Source organism: Triplophysa rosa, linkage group LG15, assembly GCF_024868665.1.
Source record: "Triplophysa rosa linkage group LG15, Trosa_1v2, whole genome shotgun sequence".
In the NCBI taxonomy this organism is placed as follows: domain Eukaryota; kingdom Metazoa; phylum Chordata; class Actinopteri; order Cypriniformes; family Nemacheilidae; genus Triplophysa; species Triplophysa rosa.
The window spans coordinates 64,402-86,901 of NC_079904.1; the positions used below are offsets into that span (position 1 = coordinate 64,402).

Here is a 22,500-nt window from a genome sequence, read left to right on the forward strand (position 1 = left end):
ATATTAATTATAAGATAGGTGTCATGCAAAATGTAATGTGTAATTGCATTAGTCATTACAAATGTAGTGGAGTAAAGAGTACATATACTTGTTCAAAAATGTAGTTAAGTAGAGAGTAAAAGTTGCTAATATCTTTAATACTCAGTACAACTACAAAGTAGCCAAAAAGATACTTAAGTAAAGTAACTAAGTACATTTACTCCAATACTTTACACCACTGCAACTGTCTGCTCTTTTACATTTTCACAAAAGTTAATTCTGTATGATTTATAAGCTTGTTTCCTCATGGGGACCAAAAAATGTCCCCACAAGGACAAGGATTTTGGATATTGCCATCTTTGTGTTTGTCCCCATACCGTAGGGCAGTGGTCACCAACCCTGTTCCTGGAGATCGACCGTCCTGCAGACTGCAGCTCCAACCCTGCTTCAGCACACCTGTCTGTAATTATCAAGCAAACCTGAACACCTTGATTAGATAGTTCAGCTGTGTTTGATTGGGGTTAGAGCTGAAATCTTCAGGACGGTCGATCTCCAGGAGCAGGGTTGGTGACCACTGCCATAGGGTTTACCCTTCCCACACAGACGCACACAACACACACTCTCGTGGTCATTTGCGGTGTTTTACACTCTTGACAGTGATTAGAATTTATGATGATATCAGAATGTTATTATTTTATTATACACTTCAGATTATTGAATGAAACATAATGTAAATATGACACTGCTCATCTTGCAGATGAAGGAAAGTCAGTCCTGATAAACTTATGTCCAGATCTGTTTTGTGAACAGGTGATCTTACCTGACCTGGCTGTGTTGAGGATCGCCGTGTATGATGACAATAACAAACTGATCGGTCAGAGGATTCTGCCGCTGGATGGTCTTCAGGCGGGTTACAGACACATTTCACTGAGAAATGAAGGAAACAAACCTCTTTCACTCCCCACTGTTTTCTGCAACATCGTCCTTAAGACTTACGTACCCGACGGCTTCGGTGGTGAGCGAGCTCCCGCTTTACACCTCTATCCCATCATTCCTTCTGTCAACGTCTCGTCAAATCACCAGAAACTGAAAGCAATCATGAAACGTCTCGTTTATTTAAGGTGAAAGATTTCAGTGAAAGGTTTGGAGAGCAGTTTTATCACAAAGAGTTGACAGAAACCCTTTCTCTCATGATGCTTGAATGTTTTTCTGCTGAAATATGAAGTGTGCCTGAAATCTACGAGATGAATGATTGAATATATACAGTACATTAAATTCTCCCATGATGCTCCTGTGTGATCATTCATTGAAGCCCATGAGATGTTGTTTGTTATTAATTATGGATGATGCTATATCTTGTGTTCTTCAGCAATCGTAGACGCTCTTTCTGATCCAAAGAAGTTCCTCACTATTGCGGAGAAGCGTGCCGATCAGATGCGAGCTCTCGGCATCGAAACGGTGCGTTTATATTTCCACATGTCCGGTGTTTGGAGCCATGGGTGTTTGTGTTCATGTGAGTCTGGTGTGGTTTTTGGTGTAGAGCGATATTGCAGACGTGCCCAACGAAAGCCTCAAGACAGATAAGAAAGTCAAGACCAACGTTACTCCTCAGACGAGTTCAGAGATGAACGCTGCACAGAACAACATCACAGAGAACAAACGCGGTGAGATGTCATCAGCATCATCCAATCAAACTCTTCTTCTGTTTGTTTTGTGCAGCGTTCATAAGTAAAAGGGTTTGTTGTGTTTTTCCAGATCATTCTGCTGTTGTAAATCAGGTGAACATTGAAGATCTGAAACAGATGAAGGTAAGAGTCTCACACTGGATTATTCTGCATCGGTAACTGCGTCAAGCCTGATAATCCGCTCCAAAGCAAACTAAACGGAGAAAATCCCATTGAAATGTCACTTGCTGTTTTAGATGAGGGTGTAGGTCTTTGATAATCTACTCGTTCAGGGAAGTATAAATATATACGAAACAATTACACTAAAGCTCTTTATGTCTGCAGAGCTTCATTAAACTGGTGAAAAAGCAACAGAAGGAGCTCAACACCTTAAAGAAACGACACACTAAGGTGAATGTCTCTTCATTTTTCCAGACGCCTGTGATTCTTCTCCGCAGATGATGATTGTGTTCTTCTGTTATTTCAGGAACACAACGGCGTGCAGAAATCTCACTGTACTCAAGTGGATAAACTGGTGGCTCAACATGACAAAGAGAAGTTTACTCTGGAGAGACTTCTGGAGAAAGCCATCAAAAAGAGAGGGTACTGTCAAATCATCTCAGTTTGAAACACATCAATGACGGAATATGACATTATTTACTGTGTGTCTTCAGATAGGTGACAGTGTGCGTGCGACATGTGTACAGTATGTACAGTACAGTGACCAAGATATAAATGAATAAAAAAACACGTTTATTTACCAAATACATACAACTATTTTCAAGTTTTTTTTTTAAGAGGAATGGTATTTTTTTCCTCTTTATTTTAGAGAAAACAACTGCTCCGAGTTAAAGAAAGAAACCGCGATAAAGGTGGAGATGCTAACCACAGCCCATAAAGAAAAGGTTTGATGGCTTGGAATGTCTGTGTTCAATGTTGAAGCTGTGGAGACTGAGTCTGGACAAACTGACGTGTTTCTACCCATCTGCAGGTGAAAGACATAGTAGCCCAGCAGACTAAAGAGTGGTCCGAGATGATCAACGGTCACAGTACAGAGGAACAGGAAGTGAAGGACGCCCATGTGACACAGCAGTGTGAGGTCTTGAGGAAGCTGCTGGCCAGCGTTCACGAGCAACAGACGCTGCAGCTCAAACTCATTCACGAGAGGTTGAGATTCATATATTCTCTTCATCTGCACCTCTATTATCATCTTTATTGTGCTTTTGCTTGTCATTATCATTAGAGATACACGGCAGCCCATAATAAACACACATGAATGTTGCATGAGTCTCTTTAACTGTGCGTGTAGGATCTCCATGTGAGAGAGCGATTCCTAATCCTCGCGATTCTCTCGTGCTTCTGTGAACGGCTGGAAATATGTGTTTGTGTGATGAAATAACAGGCAGAGCAAAGAGATGAAGGGCAACCAGGCCAAGACGTCCATGGAGAACAGCAAAGCCATCAGTCAGGACAAGAGCATTAAAAACAAAGCGGAGCGCGAGAGGTGATCGAACTCTTCACCATTTCAAACATCATCATCCACTGTGTCATCATCATTTGACAAAGCTCTTTTCTGCTCTCTCGCAGGAGGGTTCGCGAGTTAAACAGCAGTAATACCAAAAAATTCCTGGAGGAAAGAAAAAGGGTTTGTTATTGTTGTTGTTGATGAACTAACATGATTTATTTTAGGTTAAGGTTTCATTCAAACTCACTCGAGTGAACAAAACTTGCACATAAATCACGTCTCTCGTCTGTGTGCTGTTGTGCAGTTGGCCATGAAACAGGCGAAAGAATTGGAGCAACAACAGAAGACACAGAGAGACCAGCTGGAGAAACTGGAGAAATTCAATGAGCAGGTTCGACATCTCACACTTGACCTCATGAACCCGCTGATGTCATCACTCGCATGGTTTCATGGCTTTCTTTTCTGTTGATCTTTTGGCCTTTGTTACTCATATTTTCATTTTTATATGATTTGCCTTTTCTTTGAACAGCTTTTGAAATCCCATCATGCCAAGTGTCCGACTGAAGGTAGGGTTCATATCAAAACGCATCACTCACTCCTAACTCACTCAGCTCGACTGAAGTGTGGCTGCAGCATCAGTGCTTTTTTTTGTTGCAATGCATGCTGGGGTCATCTTCCCTGTGAAGGATGCATTCAGTACTGCTGTAGGGAGCTGATTCGGGTTCATGACATAGTTATTACCCACAATCCTTTGCTGTATGTACATGATGTGCTCATGATGAATTTCTGCATTTTTGGTTTATTTTTGAGTAAATATCATGACTTGTACAGGAATGTAGATGTGATGATGATGACGTGTTGTTTTTTAATCATCAGTGATGTTGATCGTGTTTGTGTTCAGGCCAGAGACCTGCAGAAGATGCTGAAGCTGGAGGAGGAGATGGACCGCAGACCAGCCACAGTGGTGTAAACCCTCCGAGCGTCAACTGACACCCTCACAGATCTGCTGTTCCCTTTCACCTCTGCAGTCCTGTAACTCCGCCCCCTTCACCCTACCTCAGCTCAAACTCCACCCACTACCCCCCCCACTTCTGCAGCTGTGTCCAGCCAATCGCCAGCTTCCAGGTCGGACCGTAGCTCCACCCGCTCCCTCCGGTTTGACTGCCGCGTCACGCGGCACCGTTCTCCAGCACAAGGCGTGAGGACACACACGACACGCACGTGCGCGTTCATCATCATCATCGCTGAGCTAGTAACCGTAGCAGCAAATGGACCAATCCGATTAAGAGAAGATTTAGTTTGTATTGTGTGAATGAAGCGCACTTTATATATGTGATAGGATGTCTGCGGATCTTTGAATATGTAGCAGAGCATTACAGTAGCGCCTCTCTCTCTCGCTCTCTCTTTACAGTAAGAATGTAAAGCGTCTCACACACACAAACACTGTATGGACACACACCCGTCCTCATTTTATGTTTTTTAGATACACGACACGCAGGCAGTTTTATTCAGCATTGGTTTGTTTTTAGAGGTTTTAAGATGCCGTGGGTTGTGTACTGGACCTGTTTGAAGACCGTTTGGCTCCTGACAGTCCAACGTGTATGGCCAGCGATGGGTCAAATCTTAATATATGATACTGATGTCATCACACGCGCTGAACTGAATGTTCCTCTTGGACACTGATTTTATTTTCTGTTGATTTTCATTTGGTTTGTGGTGTTTGGGCCTTTCTGAGGGTTTGGGGATGAATGTGAACTGGTTCTAATGGTTATTGTAGGTTTGTCTCTTTTCTTTTTTTCATGTTCATGTTATAAAGTGTTTGGTGGTGTCCCACATATCTCATGTGAAAGCAAAGTGCTTGAAACATTTTAAAACACCATTGCAAACAAATGTGCCACTATATGTCGGGTAGGATGTTTAAATTATTTTACAAGCTGATATAATGCCAAAATAAGGGGTTGTTTCTATAAAGATACATATATAAATATATATATATTATGAAATAGAGTGAGTAGTTTTAGACTATATTTTGTTTCTTAGAAGCTTTTTGCACTAGCTGAATGTTTTCTGTTGATCTGGTCTTCTGCATCTGTTTCCAGACCTCTCGTAGCTTCTCTGTGGACCGCTGTGAGTGCTTTTGTATTTCTATAGTATTTGTCAAACTTCTAGTAATCAGAATACTCAACAAAAAAACAACCTGTTGTTATCCTGCTACTTTAATACTGTTTTATAGTATGTGTACCAATAAACTCTCCCAGGTGTTGAATGAAACCTTGAGCGTGTGTTGGAGAAGCGAGCGATGCTGAACAGCTCTTCTGTGGATGCCGCTATCATCATTGATGGCATAAAGGAGCTTGAGAAGAAAGCGTTTGTGTGTGTGTGTTGTTTTGTCATTGATGGGACTCAATAATCACATGCAGTAACTGCCAAATATATTCACATCATTGAATCTCTGAAAGCTGGATTATAATCAGCCCATCCACTTCACAACAACACATTGTGCTAATGATATTCTCGTTGTCGTGGCAACTCCAAAGCTTCACGGCTTATAAAACGCCAGGAGATGTGTTTGGGAGAGAGGTTCGGGTTGAACGTCAGCATGATGAACCTCTCGGACCCAAGCAGCTCCAAAACCAACACCAGATTCCTTCTGGACGCCATCTCCAAAGATAAGATCCACCTCACCAGATTTATTTTAGATGCGCTGGATGGTGAAATTATCGACTCAAAGACGGAAGGGATGCAGACGCCTCTCATCTCTGCCGTGTTTCTCCAGGACGAGCAGGCGAGGAGCAGGTTTATGAATCTTCTGTTGCAGCGGGGTGCGAGCGTGAACTGCCCGGATGAGAGAGGCCGTACGCCGCTGAGTTACGCCTGCGAGATGGGATGTCTGGACGCCGTGAAGATCCTGGTGAAAAACAACGCCGACCCTGAGATGGCAGACAGCTGGGGGAACACGGCTCTCATGTACGCCGTCGCCGCCGGACGTTCGTCGGTTGTGGAGTTTCTGGTGCGAGCTTTCAAAAGACTGGGTCTTCAAATCCACCGGCAAAACAAAGTCGGCAATTCTGCCGTCGAGGTGGCCAAATATCTCCGACACACCGAATGTTTACGGGCTCTGCTGAGTAACTCCAAAACCTTTCACGATGATGTCGTGTGTGAACAACTTTCCACAGTGAACATCAGTGAAGATAAAGAAAAGTTCTTTGAGCGCAGTGAGATCCACTCGAGAGAAACTTCAACTGAACGTGAGCATCGGCTTCTTGTGGGTTTACGGAACAGAATCCAGTCGATGGACTCTATTGAGGAATATGAGAAGGAACGTGACGTTTTATCATCATCACAAAGCGACACGTTCTCTGGTGTTTTAACCGCCAAACCTCCTGAGAAACTCTCCCCAAAACACCCAAAACATGAAGGACGAGTGTCCACCAAGACGCTGCCGCCGTTGTTCAGAAACTCAGTGATTTACTCCCCCAGACCCTTCAAGACTCCCTCAAGATGCTGCGTGTCTCCATCAGGTCCTCTCGGCATTCTGTTGACTCCCATTGCAAAAAGTGCCAGAGAGGAACGAGATCACGTCGAGAAACCTTTCGATTTTCCCATCAGACGCTTTGATGACAGTTATTATCAGAAGAGATGCAGTTTACCCACCAGCGTTCTCGCGCCACCGGCCACCGAGCGTCTGACGTCACGCAGAAGCAGAACTGTGATGAAAAGCCCCAAAACTGCAGACAATCCTCAGCCCACAGCTGCTCCTCACGGTACCTTAACTTCACTCAGTACTAAACTGCTGAGGAGATTTACTTTTCCAGATTTGAAAAAGATCGTTAAAGAGTCACGTGAGGTTCACGCGACACGGGCCGAAGCTTTAGAACCAGACGGACGGAGCATCCCGAGATCAGAGACTTTTCCCCTCACGAAGAATCATCCTCAGGTCGGGAACAAACCGAGTGTAGACAGCATCAGTGCTGTGAAGTGTGAGTTTGATTTTCACTTTAAAACCACTTCCGACTTAAGATCGTGTGACGCAGGACGGGAGGAGAGCACGCGAGCTGCGGTCTGATGCGCGCGCACACAGCTTGAGCTGCTACTGTGAGTGCTGCTGTGCAAAAAAGAAATAAAAAACACTAATCTTCACCATAGATAATGATATAATAGTGATATATTGTAAAAAGGTCAATACATTATAAATCTTCTTACACTTGTAAATAGTTTTTCATAGTTTCATGCAGTCGATGTTGTGAAAGGCTTTTGATTCGTGTGTAAAAACACAACAAGGAGATGAGAATGCACAACATTGAGCTGCTATGAAACCGAGATCAGCATTAAATCTATTTTAATGGGATATATGCTGTAGACTGTTTAAATACGCTATTTGTTTACTTTATCATTATTTCGTTGATTGTTAACGATATAAACGGATACAGACATTGAGAGCGTGGGTTATGTCGCTTGCGTGGGGGGGGGGAATGGGGGGTGGTTGGGTTGTGCTCACGCATTACAGCCGCAGCTGCGACCTCAGATGCACGAACGGCATTGCGGGATCAGGCTGTCCGATAAACTTCACGAGCAGAGCGATGCAGCTGCGTCTCTGCACTTCTGTTCATCTGTTCATCTTTTCGCCTTCTGCCTGTGAGAGATGCTGCGCGAGGAGTAAGTCACGCGCACCTGCGTCTGCTGCATCTGCGATGTGCTGAAGATCTGCTGGAGAACTGGTCCACACACGGATCTTTACTGGGATTTTCTTCAGCTCGTGTCTGTGCTGGTCGTGATTCGTGATGGAAATGGACGCTGCAGTTCTCATTTGTCTTCTCTGTAAGTTCTGCTGAATCTGCGTTTTTACTCCTCGTGACTTCACTGTACTCGCTCGAGATCTAGTCAACTTTAGTCTTTCATTTACATTGAATCGGTTTTTTTCTTCTAGCAAAAGCTTTTATCTGAAGCGACTTACAAATAAAGTAAAAAGACGAACGACAGAATGAATCAGGTTATTACAGAAAGTCTAGGAAAAGTATAAATGCGATTAATTTAAATCTCAGTGACGCTTTTGTTAAGTTAGTTACTAAAGTTAATTTGATTCATGTGCAGGCGCTCTGTCCCGAGTCTCTGCTGAAGCTGAAGTAGAGAATCTGTCCGGACTCTCACCGAATCCAGATCGGGATATTTTTGTAGTTCGGGAAAACGGGAGCACGTGCCTGATGGCGGAGTTTGCGGTGAAATTTCTCATCCCGTATGACGTGCTCGCGCTCAACGGCATCGATGTAAGAGCACAACAGTAATCTCTTCTGTTTTTGTTCTTGACTATAATAAAAAAAGAGCACAACACTACTTTCGTTCATATTCTCAATGTTAAATTGTGTGTCTTCTTTTAAAATAAAATAACATCGCATTACATTCTGATTATATGTATTATGCTCGTTAGAGACAGGTTTTATGAGGTTTAGCTTTTCTTTTAGTTTTACTTCAATAACTTTAACTGAACTGATTATTAAATTATTTGTTAAAGTGTTTCTGTGAAATTAAGTATGTAATGGTTGTGGGTTTTTGTTTGATTATTATGTGCAATTATACGATTGTGTGTGTGTGTGTGTGTGTGTGTGTGTGTGTGTGTGCGTGCGTGCGTGCGTGCGTGCGTGCGTGCGTGCGTGCGTGCGTGCGTGCGTGTGTGTGTGTGTGTGTGTAGTTGATAACGGAGCAGACAACTGTGTCGATCCCGCGCGGCGCTGAGATCGCGGGGAAATGCGGCGCGCGTGAGTCTGAGCTGCACATCTCGTGGGTTAATAGCGCGTTCACGTTCCGCATCTTTTTCTTGAGGGTGAGCTCGGTTTTTCACGATTCATGCACATCATGTCGTGCATTAATCGCATGCCTGGGTTTTACACACACACAGTAAAGCGTGAAAAAGTATTGTGTGAGGATATTTAACACATCTGCTACAGATGACGCTCTGTTAAACACACAAATCATTTCGATTTTTATTTATTTAAGTTAAATTTAACGGTCACAGTTAGGCGTGTGTGTGTGTGTGTGTGTGTGTGTGTGTGTGTGTGTGTGTGTGTGTGTGTGTGCGTGCGTGCGTGCGTGCGTGCGTGCGTGCGTGCGTGCGTGTGTGCGCGTGCGTGCGTGCGTGTGTTTTGTAGGAGAATCGCATGATGGGCAGTGGTGGTAATGCTGAAGAAACTGAAGTGTGGAAGATTAATAAGGTTCAGCTGGTTTACGACACATCAGATATGACACACTTTGTAAACGCTTATAACCGTGAGTAAGAATCACAAATGTAAAAGTTGTCACTGTCACTTTCATATGATTTTTGAGTGAGATGAATGTAATAAATAATAGTTCTTCATTATTCACAAATGTACACTTATTTGTTTCCTGATGCATGTCCAGTAACTCATGCCTTAAAATATTCATAATCAATTCATCTTTATATGTTTTTTACCACGTCACGAGACACAAAAACTCATTGTTCTTTCTGCTGCAGTGCTGCGACATCATCATCATCATCACCATCATGCAGAATCTGCAGAATTCATCAGTTTCAATGCTTTTCCAGCGTTTATTTTTGTGATCTTTTGCACGTAATTTTTTTTAATCATCTGTAGTATTTAAACAGACTATAATCACATATGAAGGTTTGCATAACAGTGTCATGTTGCAGAAAAACATGGAGCAAAATATTTGAGAAATGGGCATTTGTTTAATAAGTGGAAATGATGAATGTTGTTGAGTGTGGATTGTGATGTGTGTTTGTGTCCAGCGGGGAAACACACAGCCAGCACACACCGTCTGTCAGCGCTTGTGACTCCGGCCGGCCGGTCATACGTGTGTACGGCTCAACAAACGCTCACGTTAATCTCCACGGACCATCAGAAGGGAGTCACAGTCTCGCTGTACGACATCCAGGTTCAGGCCTTCGACATCAAGAGCGACTTCATATTCAGTGAACGTAAGAAAATGAGCAAACACACAAACGACACACTCATGTGCAAACCTCAAGAACGTTTCACCCTGACAGCAAAAGACATCCTGATGTTTTCTCCTGCTACAGTAGTTGCATGAGATGTGAGAATGAGTTCATGTGAGATCTCATCTTCTGCTCAGCGGGGAGTTCATGTGTGTTTTTGCTGGCTATAGCACATACTGTATACTTGATTTCTTGTGACCGTTCAGCGACCCGTGAACTGAATGTGATCTGGAAAACCTCGTGCTATTGGCTCTGAGGGTTTACTGCCATTTCAAATCAGCAAAGGAACCAAACCTCGTTTCATTGTGATATCTGCTCACAGTTTAACACCGTCATTTCAACAAAACGCTTGGATTTCCTTTTTATGATCAAATTCTCTCCTGTTATTGCTCAGTAGCAGTGTTGGGTAAGTTACTCTGAAAAAGTAATTCATTACTAGTTACTAGTAACATATTCAACGTTACTGTACAAATGACTCTCTTCAATAAGTATTGAATTACTTATTACTAATGACTTTCTCTATCCTTCATCAACCTTGATCAGAATTGATTCAAAGATAGACATGAAACAGCTTATTTAATCATTCAAATAAATACTAAATAACTACATCAATTATTCTTATTAACTGACCAAAGTATACAAATGTGAGAAGGATACATTAATGCGTGCATTTTAAAGTTAGACTTATAATTGAATATATTACACAGTATTTAGCTCAATTACATCAGAAGTAACTGTAATTAAATTACATAAAAAATGACTTTGTAACTAGTCACACACCACACTGCTCAGTAGTGACAGTAACACTGCCTGTGAGGTTGATTCAGTTGAGAAAATCTGTTTTCCTAATAGACCCAGTGTGTGTGTATAAATATGTTTTTGTGCATCACAGTAATAAACTAAAACAAGTTATGTGAACCATGATTTATTTGGAGGGTGAAATGTTCATGAGATTCATTGATGTTTATAAAGCCGGATAAATAGACATTCAGTGTGTTCACTGTACACGAACGTCAAATGAAGTAGAATTTTGAAAGATTTATTTTTGAATCCCAGAACAATGATTCCTGAGCTTTGTTTTGTGACGTGTGCTTTTGTCTCTCACACTGTATGTACAGTATATAGTATATTGATGCGATGGCAGCTGAGAGCGGAACAGATGTGGTGTTGTTTATCTGCAGCATGTGAAGTGTTGTTTGTCTTCTCCTGCAGCGTATAAATGCATGACAGACCAGCGGGAGCAGCTGGAACAAATGCTGCCTCTGGTGTTGGGTCTCATCCTTGGTCTCATCATCGTCATCACCATCTCCGTTTATCATTTCCACCTGAAACTGACCGCACAACAGCAACCGCAGGTCCCGCGAGACCGCTCGCTCTACAAGAACATGTGAACGACACCGCGCTGACGTCACTCTCCCTTTACTTTTATAAGAAGCGGCTCGCCTGTCAAATGTCTCATAGTGTTATTAGACGTCAAAAAGATGTTGAATCACCGTCATACTGTAATTCTGTTGTGGATGATATGAATGTCAATGTATAAAAATAGAGCTGTTGAGATTGCTTGAAAAATGACATAAAGTACACATGAAATATTGAAGATGTACACGATATAAGAGAAAAACAAATAATACTGAAGAATTTCTTTAAAACGAATGAGCTTCATTTGTGATGAGGGTGTATAAAGTTTTCCTTTGATCATTATGTTTTCAATCATAAATCATTGTTGATGTGTTTTGCTTGTGTCTTTGTAAAAGAAGCCACTGTAGATGATGGAAGAGTCTGATCTTTACTCTTCGAGCTTTAAGAGACTCGAGGTTCAGACATTTATCTGAATGCTGCTGAGAATAGAACATGACGAGTAGATGAATGAAAGATCAATACAAGCCAAGCCACCTGGACAACAACATCTCCTCACTGCATTAACACAAATGAGCTTCAGATCAATAGAGTATTGAGCGTTCAGACGCTGACCTGAGATCTGTGTGAGGAACTGCTTTATGAGTAAATAAACACGAAAGTCAATTTCGAGTCATTTCTTCCTTTCCTCGTCGGCCAAATAAAACTACATCACATCCAAAAACACGCCGTCCCCTAGTCTTCACAATCCTCCTCACGCTGTGGTCTCAAGGAAATCTGGGAGAAGGATTTCTCAGTTTAGGTTCAAATGGGGATATTCGTGTCCATGAATAGATTCTGGGTTGGTTTCTGTGGGACACTATTTTTATTGCTGAAATGATCTTTACGTGTCTCTGTGTACATCTTCTGTAATTAAAGTTCTTCACAGAATGATTTCATCAAAACTGTAAAAACACGAACAGAACATGACTGTGGCATTAGATGTTCACGAACTCATTCTGGACAATACAGCCCTTAATAGTTCTCTAAATCCTCTACGATTATTGTCGTTTTGGAAGTAACTGCGATTGGATTGTGTGACGAACACTAAACTGCTGTTATTGGTTAAGAGAAATACTTTCAAATGGAACTCATCAAGTCCCTGTTCTTCAATGAACTATCATCAACACTCCTACTGAAACGTTCCTTTAGCATTCCGTAGATACATTTGACAAAACACAGTAAAACGTTTTTGCTATTTGTTCATCCGCTTGATAGCAATCATCACCTCGAATTATAAGCTTATCTTGCAAAACATGAATTTAAGCAATGGAGCAACACAAGCAGTTTACTTTAAAACATGAAGTTAGTGTCGTAATTATGTGTTGACATGTATAGACAAAAAGTTACATTGAATGGTTTTTATTTTAAATTCTAGGATGAATCATTTTTGTTTTGTTCAAATCAAGCATAAAAGGCAGTGCTAAATATTTCATTTTCATTAGGAACCTGGGGCCTCACTTACGAAACGGTGCGTAGAATCCGTCCTAAATGTGATTTTACGATCATTTCTCAAAGTGAATCAAATTCCAAGGTGACGAAATCTATTTGAAAACACAACGCATGATGTTTAACATATTTGTTTTTTATTGAAATCAGCTTTTAGTGAGAAGTCATGCAATAGCTCTGTACAAACGCAACGTGAGCTCTGTACATCCTACAGGTTATGTCAGAAATACACTTTCATATTTACAGATCACAGTGAGCACTGAGACACAGGTGAGACAGTCAGCCGTTTACACTCATATCAACAAGGAAACGCACTGTGATCCATTATCGAGTCAAAAATGTAAATATTGCTCAAGGTTTCATGAAAATACAATGTGAAGATGTTTTTATGTGAAATGTCTTGTTTTGCTATTGCATCTCTGGTGCGCTCCATACAGCTTTCCAAACATGAGCACAAATGAGAGAACTAAAGCTGGACTTTAGAAATAAAAACACGTCTGACACGACCTGCAGCGCGCTTACAGGAACATCGGCAAATGTTGATTAAAAAATGATATATTCCCAAATCTTTCTGCAACAGATGACTATATCAAAAAAAGAAAAAGAAATATAAACAGTAAGAAAGACTTTTTATTGAGTTGTATTTTGCAGAAACCTTCAGATTCTATGCAATACTGTCCAGTTCACCATGTTAACATCACAACAAAAATACTGTGCTTTATCAAAACTGTACAAGTAAAACTTACAATTGCTCTAAAATACATCTTTTTGTTGTTAGCGTGAGACGACAAAAGGGCAAAACTAAGACGTGGTTTAGTAATGTGATGTATTGAGCAGCTGTCCTACGGTTTTACTCTACACCAGAGTCTGTCTGTACAGTAGTTCACATCTATTAAAGTCAAGAGGCGGTTATGTGTGTCACTGGGACTTCAGCGGAGTCTGTAATGTCTCATGAGGGGAACGATACAGGACGGGGGTCCCGACATCTTTAGGAAAGGGTGCTGCAGGAGGTCTTGAGCCGAAGCGCGCTGAGACGGCTCTCTCACCAACATCAGGTCCAGAAACGCTTGAAGAACAGATGACACCTGTCACAAACAAACCCAAAGCACAGACATTAGCGTGTGGTGTGATGTGATGTAATAAACTCACAGGAGGATTCCACCCATAACACCAACAGCATCATAACGCTTCAATACTTTCACATTTGTCAATATTTTAATTGTCTATTTGAACGAAGGTATCTTTGAGCATTTGCTTCAGTTTATTGATAAAAACACATCACTGAAAAAAGATGACAAAACACAATACCGGTTACACCACATGACAGCGTCACAATATTTGAAACAGAATGAAACCAAAACTCACATTTTTTGTTTATAGAATTAATCTCATTCAAGGTTGAACATATTCTGTACATACAGTAAATGAATAAAAAACCAAATGGATCTGTCACTGAAAAATAAAACCGAATGGAATGTAACACTATGCCATAAAAGAAGAGAAATATTCGTTCATTAAACTGTAATAAAGGTCTAGACCTTATGTGGCTCTTTGAGTCGAGGAGGAAGGTTGTCGCGTATGCGTCTCATGGCCTGCAGTGGAGGTTCATTGAAGTACGGCGGCTCTCCATCAACCATCTCGATCACCATGATGCCCAGAGACCAGATGTCCACCTGCCACAACACCAGAAATCAACACAAACATCAACTTCATGTAGACGGTTATGTGTGTGTTTCGCTGGAATGTGACAAACCCTGATCTGATATAAATACAACACCTACGATATTTAACATTAATGGGTTTTTTATTGAGGTCATATTCACAGTTTTGCAGTAAGATGATGATGAATCGATCATATATTAACTGCTGAAAATCATTGACAGAATTAAATGTCATCAATAACAACATTCAAACACACATCACAGAAGAGTATATGATATATGAATAATAGAAGATCCGTGTCCAGTCTAAAGGTCTTGTCAAGAGATCTTGCACTATATTGTACACTATAGTATATACACACTATACTGAGGGCAGTCGTGGCCTAATGGTTAGAGAGTGGGACTCGTGACCAGAAGGTTGCCGGTTGGATCCTCAGGGCCGGCGGGTAACGACTGAGGAGCCCTTGAGCAAGACACCTGACCCCTACTTGCTCCCCGGGCGCTGCAGTGATAGCTGCCCACTGCTCCGGGTGTACGTGTGGTCACCACTTGCTGTGCGTGTGTTCACTATTCTCTGGATGGGTTAAATGCAGAGGTCACATTTCGGGTATGGGTCACCATATCTGACTAATAGGTCACTTTCACTTCACTTTCACTATATGGGGTGTCCGCCATTTTGTAGTGTTGTCCGAATTCTGAGTAAACAACATTTGTTCACTACTTTTTACCCACAATGCATTCTGATTTTGAGTGTACATCCGATGTACACTTGCTCACTCATATTTCCCATGATACAACGAGAATCAACCGTCTGATTAGAATCAGCTGGAGGAGAGTGACCGTGTTTATACACTTGTGTTTGTTCTCGTTGACAGTTATTTTCTACTTTTTGAGAATAAACAGATTAAATGAATGTTATATACAGCAGTGTTTTATTTAAAAAAGTAATTTTATTAAACGTAATAAATGTAATAGTTAATAAATGTGGCAAACATTTAATTTGTTCTCTTCATTAAAAACAAATAGCCTACAATAAACGTGACAAATAATGTAAAAATGAACTTCACCATTTTACAAAACAACCCATGAAGCCACACAAGTGTGATATAAGCGTTATGACGAATGTCAGACGCACGATATGTTACGCCAGTGTCCGAAATTGTTCGCTTATTGTCATTCACTTATTGTGGATTATATAGCATTGGCTATATAGGGAATAGTGCACGAGTGAACAAGTGAGCGAATTCAGACGCTGCTCTTGTGTGAGTTGTGTAGTGTGATGTGTGATTTTGAGGTTTTGTACCTCAGTGCCGTATGGTAATCTGGAGATGACCTCAGGTGCCATCCAGTACGGCGTCCCCACCAGAGACTTTCTCTTAGGAACATCTTTAGACACTTGAGCGCAGAAGCCAAAATCTGAGAGTTTGATCTGATGAAGAACAATAGCGGCAGTCAGACAACAAACAAAACAATCAACACGCGCACACTGAGACTTTATCTGTACGGAGGTAATATAATCATCATCATCAGGTACCGACAGACGTTCTGAAGCACTTCTCTGTGGTTCACTGGACAGAATAATGACAATCTCTGCTCACAAATGTTTCTCGGTGCACAGAGTAAAAGCCTCTCACCCGTCCGTCACTGGTCAGGAGGATTGAATCGCTCTTGATGTCTCTGTGGATCACACCCTGTGTGTGCAGATATGACAGAGCTCTCAACACAGACACACACACCGTAGCGATCTGCTCCTCATTCATCCTGAAAGCAAACCATTCCACCCAACAGAGATCTCAGTGTGAAGTCAGACATTCTCAGAAGGCAGGGCCTCATTTATAAAACCTGCGTACGCACTGAGCAGGCGGGTCTGAGCAGACGTACGCACTTTTGCTTGTCCGAGTGCTGCAGGTTTTCTGGAAAATAAGTCATTCCTGCTGCTCTTAAAGGATTTGGCAGTTGACAGGTGATCTTTCATATATCAATGACATTAAATAGACATTGTTTAAAGGCGGAGATCTGAAACTGTTCACCATCATTTGCGGTTTATAGATTTCACATGTGATAGAGAGGCGTGCACGCGTTTTCTGTGCGTTCATTCGTTCTATGAATCACACGTACACAATTGGGCAGTCGTGGCCTAATGGTTAGAGAGTGGGACTCGTGACCAGAAGGTTGCCGGTTGGATCCTCAGGGCCGGCGGGTAACGACTGAGGAGCCCTTGAGCAAGGCACCTTACCCCTACTTGCTCCCCGGGGTGCTGCAGTGATGGCTGCCCACTGCTCCGGGTGTACGTGTGTTCACGACTTGCTGTGCGTGTGTTCACTACTCTCTGGATGGGTTAAATGCAGAGGTCACGTGTCGGGTATGGGTCACCATATCTGACTCATAGGTCACTTTCACTTCACTTTGAGAAATGATCAAACTTTAGGACGGTTTCTACGCAACACTTTATAAGTGAGGCCCCAGATGTTCTGATCTCAACTCTTCTGCATTTTTACATGATCAAATAAACATGTTTTTATTTTTAAACTGTTTTCCTCATGAGGAAATACTGCTATTATGGTCTTTGTGAGGTCTTGATACTGTAGCACACACACACACGCACACACAAACACATCATGATTGAAATTCACTAGTGAATTGTGTGTGTGTGTGTGGGGGGGGGGGGTTTCCAGCGATCCGCCTCCTGTGAGTGTAATGAAGAGTTTGGAGGTGTCTCTGTCTCTCTGAACGCTGTTATTACACTCTCACTGCACAACACATAACCAATGACTGTAATTACACACACACACAGGCTGTTATTAAAAACAACAAAGTTCCTAGCGCACAACTATAAGAGATCTGCTGTCGTCGTCATCATCGGTGTGTTTGTTCTTACCTGGTGTGAGTGACGATATCAGTCAAAGCTCCACCCTCTAAAAACTCCATCACCACCCAGAGCTCGTCACCCACCAGATAACTGTTATACATGTCCACCACATTCTCATGATGATAGTCTCGCATGATAACCACCTGCAAACACACACGCGTGTCATGAGCGGATGATGAAGAACACACACACACACCACAGTGATGGACAGCTCTCACCTCATTGAAGAGAAGTTCTCGTCGCTGCTGTTTCCTCAGGTCCATCTTTTTAACCGCCACCTGTTTGCCGCTGTGCTTCTCGGTGGCGATGCACACGATGCCCGTGGAGCCCTCTCCGATCTTCAGGAAGTTGTCCAGGTACTCCCGCGGGTCGCCCGGGTTCACCACCAGCTGCAGCGCCGCCCGGAACTGCTCGTGGGACACCCGAGAGGGCGGCTGCTCTGAAGCCGAGCCCCAGCTGGGCGGAGGATACGCACCGGGAGGAATATAAGGAGACGAGGGCTGAGAGTGAGCGCCCTGCGGGGTGTAGGGTGGGCTGGGCTGTGATGGTGGGTGGTGATAGGGTGAAGGTTTGTAGTGGAAGGGCAGCGGGTACTGGAAACCGGGTGGGTAAGCGGGCTTGCCGTGGCTCTGAGGTAGTCTGAAGGGGCCACGTGGATACGTCTCAACCCCGGGTGCCTGCGGACTCCCATCACGAGACGCTCTGTCGTACTCGCCCTGTTTAACACCGAACGAGAATCATGAATCAATTTAACAGCTCAAACATGTGAGTGATGTGAACACAACTGACGCCACACAATAATGATCACACATGTGAGCGGAGGTGTGTTCAATGCAGAAAATAGCAGCGAGAGAAAATGGCGGGCGGTAGATTGAACGAGTCTCAGTCAGCGCGTCCACGAGCACAGAAAGAAGACACGACATGCCACGCAGGCTCTTATTGTGAGAAACTGAGAGCAAGCGTGTGTCATGCGGAGAAGTGGACGTGTAATTACGACAGCGGACTCGTTTCATCCATCATCCCGCCACAGAGGAGTCCCCCGCACACACGTACGCGAGCGCGCACGCCCGGCTGATCCATGTCCCTTAAACACACATTAATCTGAATTTGGCAGCGTAATCAACAACACAAGTGGAGTGTGAAATTGAATTCTGTGCCAGCGGTTTTTATGCAAGCGCTGCAGAAAAGGAAAGTAGCACAACATCAGAGCCCCTGACCCGTCGTCCCCGAGCCGTCCAGCACACTTCTGAAGCTCAAAGTGACCCGTCCAGAACGTGAATGACGTCAGCGAGCTCTGCACCTCAGAATAAAACCCTTTCAGGAGCACGAAACATTTGAATGATTTGTGATTGTGTTGTTTCGTGTTTGTGTGATGGGAATGATTTGCTGGAGCTCCATTAATTGATTCCTGAAGTCGTCTCATGAGTGATCTGATGTCTCCGGCGGACCGGCACTGTTCACGCTCCAGCAGATTAACAACTGACACCAGATCTATCACACAACCCAGATAACGCGCACACAGAGAGAGAGAGAGAGAGAGAGAGAGAGAGAGAGAGCTGCAGGGGTGGAGAGACGTCATTCAAACCTTCACAGCTGTAATTATCTCTGTGTAATACTGCCCTTCTGTTATTGAGAAGCTCTGATGTGAAAAATGAGCATTAATATCCAGTCAATAACACATTTTCTGTTCAGTTGTGCTTCTGTTGTGATAATCCAAATAAACCGACGCAAAGATCGTTACACACCACACACCCAAGAAATACTCCTTGTGTCAGTCAGCACTGTTTCTCTTGTTATATTACTGAGATGTGTGTTTTCATGCACACACACACAAGTGTGTGGAACACAACAGAAGATATTTTGAGAAATGTCTCAGTGGTTTTGTGTTCATTCTTCTGTTGTGTTCTGAAGAAGAAAGAAACTCATCCAGGTGAGGATGAATAAATGATGACATTACTTTTTAGTTTTGGGTGAACTGTACCTCAGCGTGTACTTTAAAGAGAGCGTGTGTATTACAAACAACATCATTTTGTGGTGTTTTAGCCTCACTGTATTGCAAAACGTGCACTAATGTATTCTATGTTTTTCACCATTATTTCTCTTCACTACGGTCATGAGAGCACGACATCAGGAGGCGTGAGACACAGAAGCGAGGTGAGTTTTACCTTTCCTATGATGAGAGAGGAGGTGTTCTCTGAGAGTCTGGGGTAGGTGTAGGAGCTGTACGGCCCCTGCGCGCCACTTTTAAACACACCCATCCCGTATGGCAGACCGGGCTCCTGCAGGCCAGAACCCGACCTGGAGCGCTGCCGAATGGCCGGCTGGGGACTCGTCTGACTGACGTAGGATGACTTGGGCCTCTTGTCGTAATCGTCTCTGTGAGGCGCTCCGTATCCCCAGTCTCCGTCGGGATAATTCACCTGCTCGCTGCGGACGGATACCCGAGACGGCGTTCCCAGCGCCTGCTCCCTGTAATCCTGACTGGATCCGCCCAGAGACGCTCGGTAGTACTCCCGTCGGCTCTCCAGGTAGGCGTGGTAGTCCGGAGGCATCTTGGCATAGTCTGAAGACTTCTGCGGCATGGCGTCGGGGTAGAAGGGACTCCGGATGGGATGACCATTGTGTTTGAGAGAGAAACGGTAGTGCCGTGCCACCGCCCATTCCCCATCGTGGACGCCTTTGTCGCGGTGCGGCTCCAGCGAGAAGTCCTTGCTGCTGTCCAGATCGCAGGAGTAACGGCCGTAGTGAGGGGTGAAGCCGTTCTCCTCCGGACCGCCCGCGTTCACCGCCGAAGCCGACAGCAGTTTGTTGGTGCCGGCCTGATGGACCCCGGGCGGACTTTCTTTTCTCAGAGAGTTGGAGCGAGTCACAGAGATGTTGTCGAACTCTTCCAGCAGACCGTTGATGGAGGCGTCTTTGGGCGGCCGGCTGCCACGGACGATAGTCTACAAGAGATGAAGATGAGAAGGAACAAATATCATGGCACACGCACACACACACACACACAGACATGATGACGAGCTCACATATATCATACAGTCAATAAAACACCATTCACTTGTAGGTTATGTCTGAATATATTCCTTCATTCTTTCAAATAAAGACCCTTGTGAAACAGTGGGTTCCAGTGTGTTTTTCATAACTGCTCAGGGCCATAACGAGTCATTAAAACCCCTTTTACTGTTAGAAAATACACTTGGAATCCTCTGCTTCATGGCAGAGTTATTATAGTTTTGATTTTAGTTTTATTCATATTTTAAATGATCGATTTTTTGTTTTTGTGTTCATTTTAGTTCAAGTTTTAGCAATTTTGGTATATGCATTTGTCATTTTATAATTTAATGGTTTATTTTTAATGTTGCTATATAAGATTCATTGACTTTTATTGTAGTTTTTGTTTATTATTATAATTGTACTCCTTTAAACTTACTTCAGTTTATTTTTGAAGCAACATTTCAATTTTTCCTTGAGTTCAGTTTTTCCAATCATTTTTAGGTCAATATTTGATTTGATTTCAATGAACAGGAACGTTTTCAAAGTTTTAACTTTAGTCAACTAAAATAACCTTGCATTCACGGGGGTTATTGCTTTTATAAAACGGTTTGGCTATTCCATATGCGCAGCAGCAAGAAACAGTGGCACACTGATACTTAAGACGGCTTAAAACGCGGATCGACCAATCACAATCAAGGACCGGAACTGACTAATACTACATAATACTGAAGAGGATCATCTCAGGATGAGACGTCATCAAGCTGTCAAGAGAACATTCCTCTAAATTCACTCAAGATGTTCACAACATATGATTGTTGAATATTTCTAGTAATGAGAACCAGTAAATGCCTTTAACAGGAGAGAATACTTTCTATCAATATGACTTCATTGAACATAATTATACACTTACTCATTTAAGTCATGCTTTTCAACTATTCTAATGTTACTGTAACAGATCCAGATCAATAATGACTCATTTCAAAGACAGTAGAAGTCGATATCAGCAGAGATTTTTTAAATGATTCAAATCAAATGAATGTGAGCACATTGTGCTGTGTTTGAAATGCATCGGTCTATAGCCGGGTTTCCATCCAAAGTTGCGAATTTATCTTATGCGCAAAACTGGAATATCGCACAAAACATTTTCGAATAAGCACCGTTTCCATCCAAATAGTCAACCGTCACTTTCCTAATAAACTGCCACTAATATCAGTAAGAAAAGTAAGAGAAGCCACTGAATATAATGATTTTCATATAGAATAATACTTGCGCAAGCAGACGATTACGAAACACAATAAATGCGGTGCTTTTGTGGATGCCTGCTGTTCGGGAAACACAGTCGTGACAGTTCTAAGAGGCAATTGCAGAAATACTTGAGGACTTTGCTCAGGCATTTAAGAATGACCATCACAACATTTCTGATGCTGTGTCACAAGATCATTACACTGGTTAGTCAGGTTACACCGGCCGTCTCATAGTGCAGTTACGTGACTTTTTGGAGGAATTTATTCGGCAAATGCGTTTCCATCTCCCATTATTCACATTAACCCTTTTACGCAAAAATGAAAAACCACCTCAAGCGAGCGTAAAAACTTTTTGCGAATAGGGTTTTTAATTTGAAATTTGGCGTTTCCATCACTCGTTTCTGATGCGAAACTTCAAAATGCGAATAAAACCAGAGTGATGGAAACCCGCTTAATGACAATCACTTCAGTTCATTTCTTTAAAACTGAATATTACAACACACATCTGTATGACACTGACATCATATTATCAACCATGATTTGAAACGCAAAACCCCAAAACTGTTCAAATAGAGACAGAGAGGAAGTTTGGTTTGTCTTGAAGATGTACTGTACAGATATGACATCATCATCATCATCATACAGTAATGTTATAATGACGCTCATACGGAATCTACAGTAACACTCACACCTGATGTGATGAAAATCTATATAATTCACATGGAGATAAATCATCGTTCTGTTCAGTAGAGTTCATGATGAACCCTGAGAGAGAAAACAGACAGAAAGGTCCTGAGTCACATGGCCATC

The 22,500-nt window shown here is 42.6% G+C and overlaps 3 protein-coding genes across 14 annotated transcripts in view; 2 read left to right on the plus strand and 1 right to left on the minus strand.

Moving 5' to 3' along the window:
• Positions 1-5,382, plus strand: part of plcb4 (phospholipase C, beta 4) — a 60,064-nt gene extending 54,682 nt beyond the window's left edge. For 8 of the 9 annotated variants that reach the window (XM_057352019.1, XM_057352012.1, XM_057352017.1 and 5 more), the window contains 13 exons: positions 790-994; positions 1,349-1,437; positions 1,520-1,643; positions 1,735-1,787; positions 1,989-2,054; positions 2,131-2,246; positions 2,473-2,548; positions 2,635-2,810; positions 3,046-3,147; positions 3,231-3,288; positions 3,413-3,499; positions 3,638-3,674; positions 4,010-5,382. In XM_057352019.1, the coding sequence (XP_057208002.1) occupies positions 790-994; positions 1,349-1,437; positions 1,520-1,643; positions 1,735-1,787; positions 1,989-2,054; positions 2,131-2,246; positions 2,473-2,548; positions 2,635-2,810; positions 3,046-3,147; positions 3,231-3,288; positions 3,413-3,499; positions 3,638-3,674; positions 4,010-4,098 (1,278 nt within the window). In that variant the 3' untranslated portion in view covers positions 4,099-5,382. The remainder of the gene's footprint in view (positions 1-789; positions 995-1,348; positions 1,438-1,519; positions 1,644-1,734; positions 1,788-1,988; positions 2,055-2,130; positions 2,247-2,472; positions 2,549-2,634; positions 2,811-3,045; positions 3,148-3,230; positions 3,289-3,412; positions 3,500-3,637; positions 3,675-4,009) is intronic. The other variant, XM_057352018.1, reaches the window with a different exon arrangement.
• Positions 5,383-5,572: 190 nt separating this feature from the next.
• lamp5 (lysosomal associated membrane protein family member 5) lies at positions 5,573-12,119 on the plus strand. The gene is made up of 7 exons (XM_057353213.1): positions 5,573-7,168; positions 7,539-7,743; positions 8,200-8,372; positions 8,795-8,926; positions 9,252-9,369; positions 9,872-10,060; positions 11,291-12,119. Exons 1-7 carry the CDS (start codon positions 5,672-5,674, stop codon positions 11,467-11,469), a joined length of 2,493 nt encoding a protein of 830 aa, XP_057209196.1. The 5' UTR covers positions 5,573-5,671; the 3' UTR covers positions 11,470-12,119.
• Positions 12,120-13,043: 924 nt separating this feature from the next.
• The window catches only part of pak5 (p21 protein (Cdc42/Rac)-activated kinase 5), a 23,915-nt gene continuing 14,458 nt past the window's right edge, over positions 13,044-22,500 (minus strand). For all 4 annotated transcript variants that reach the window (XM_057352341.1, XM_057352340.1, XM_057352339.1 and 1 more), the window contains 7 exons: positions 19,618-20,397; positions 17,671-18,168; positions 17,462-17,595; positions 16,218-16,344; positions 15,887-16,012; positions 14,461-14,595; positions 13,044-14,007 (listed from right to left, as the gene is read on the minus strand). In XM_057352341.1, the coding sequence (XP_057208324.1) occupies positions 13,852-14,007; positions 14,461-14,595; positions 15,887-16,012; positions 16,218-16,344; positions 17,462-17,595; positions 17,671-18,168; positions 19,618-20,397 (1,956 nt within the window). In that variant the 3' untranslated portion in view covers positions 13,044-13,851. The remainder of the gene's footprint in view (positions 14,008-14,460; positions 14,596-15,886; positions 16,013-16,217; positions 16,345-17,461; positions 17,596-17,670; positions 18,169-19,617; positions 20,398-22,500) is intronic.

Bases quoted from the DNA above. Each gene is read 5' to 3' on its own strand.
- lamp5 (XM_057353213.1), top strand. From the start codon at position 5,672: ATGTGTTTGGGAGAGAGGTTCGGGTTGAACGTCAGCATGATGAACCTC. The intron at 8,927-9,251 runs GTGAGCTCGGTT...TGTGTTTTGTAG, and splicing joins TCCGCATCTTTTTCTTGAGG to GAGAATCGCATGATGGGCAG. The intron at 10,061-11,290 runs GTAAGAAAATGA...CTTCTCCTGCAG, and splicing joins CGACTTCATATTCAGTGAAC to CGTATAAATGCATGACAGAC.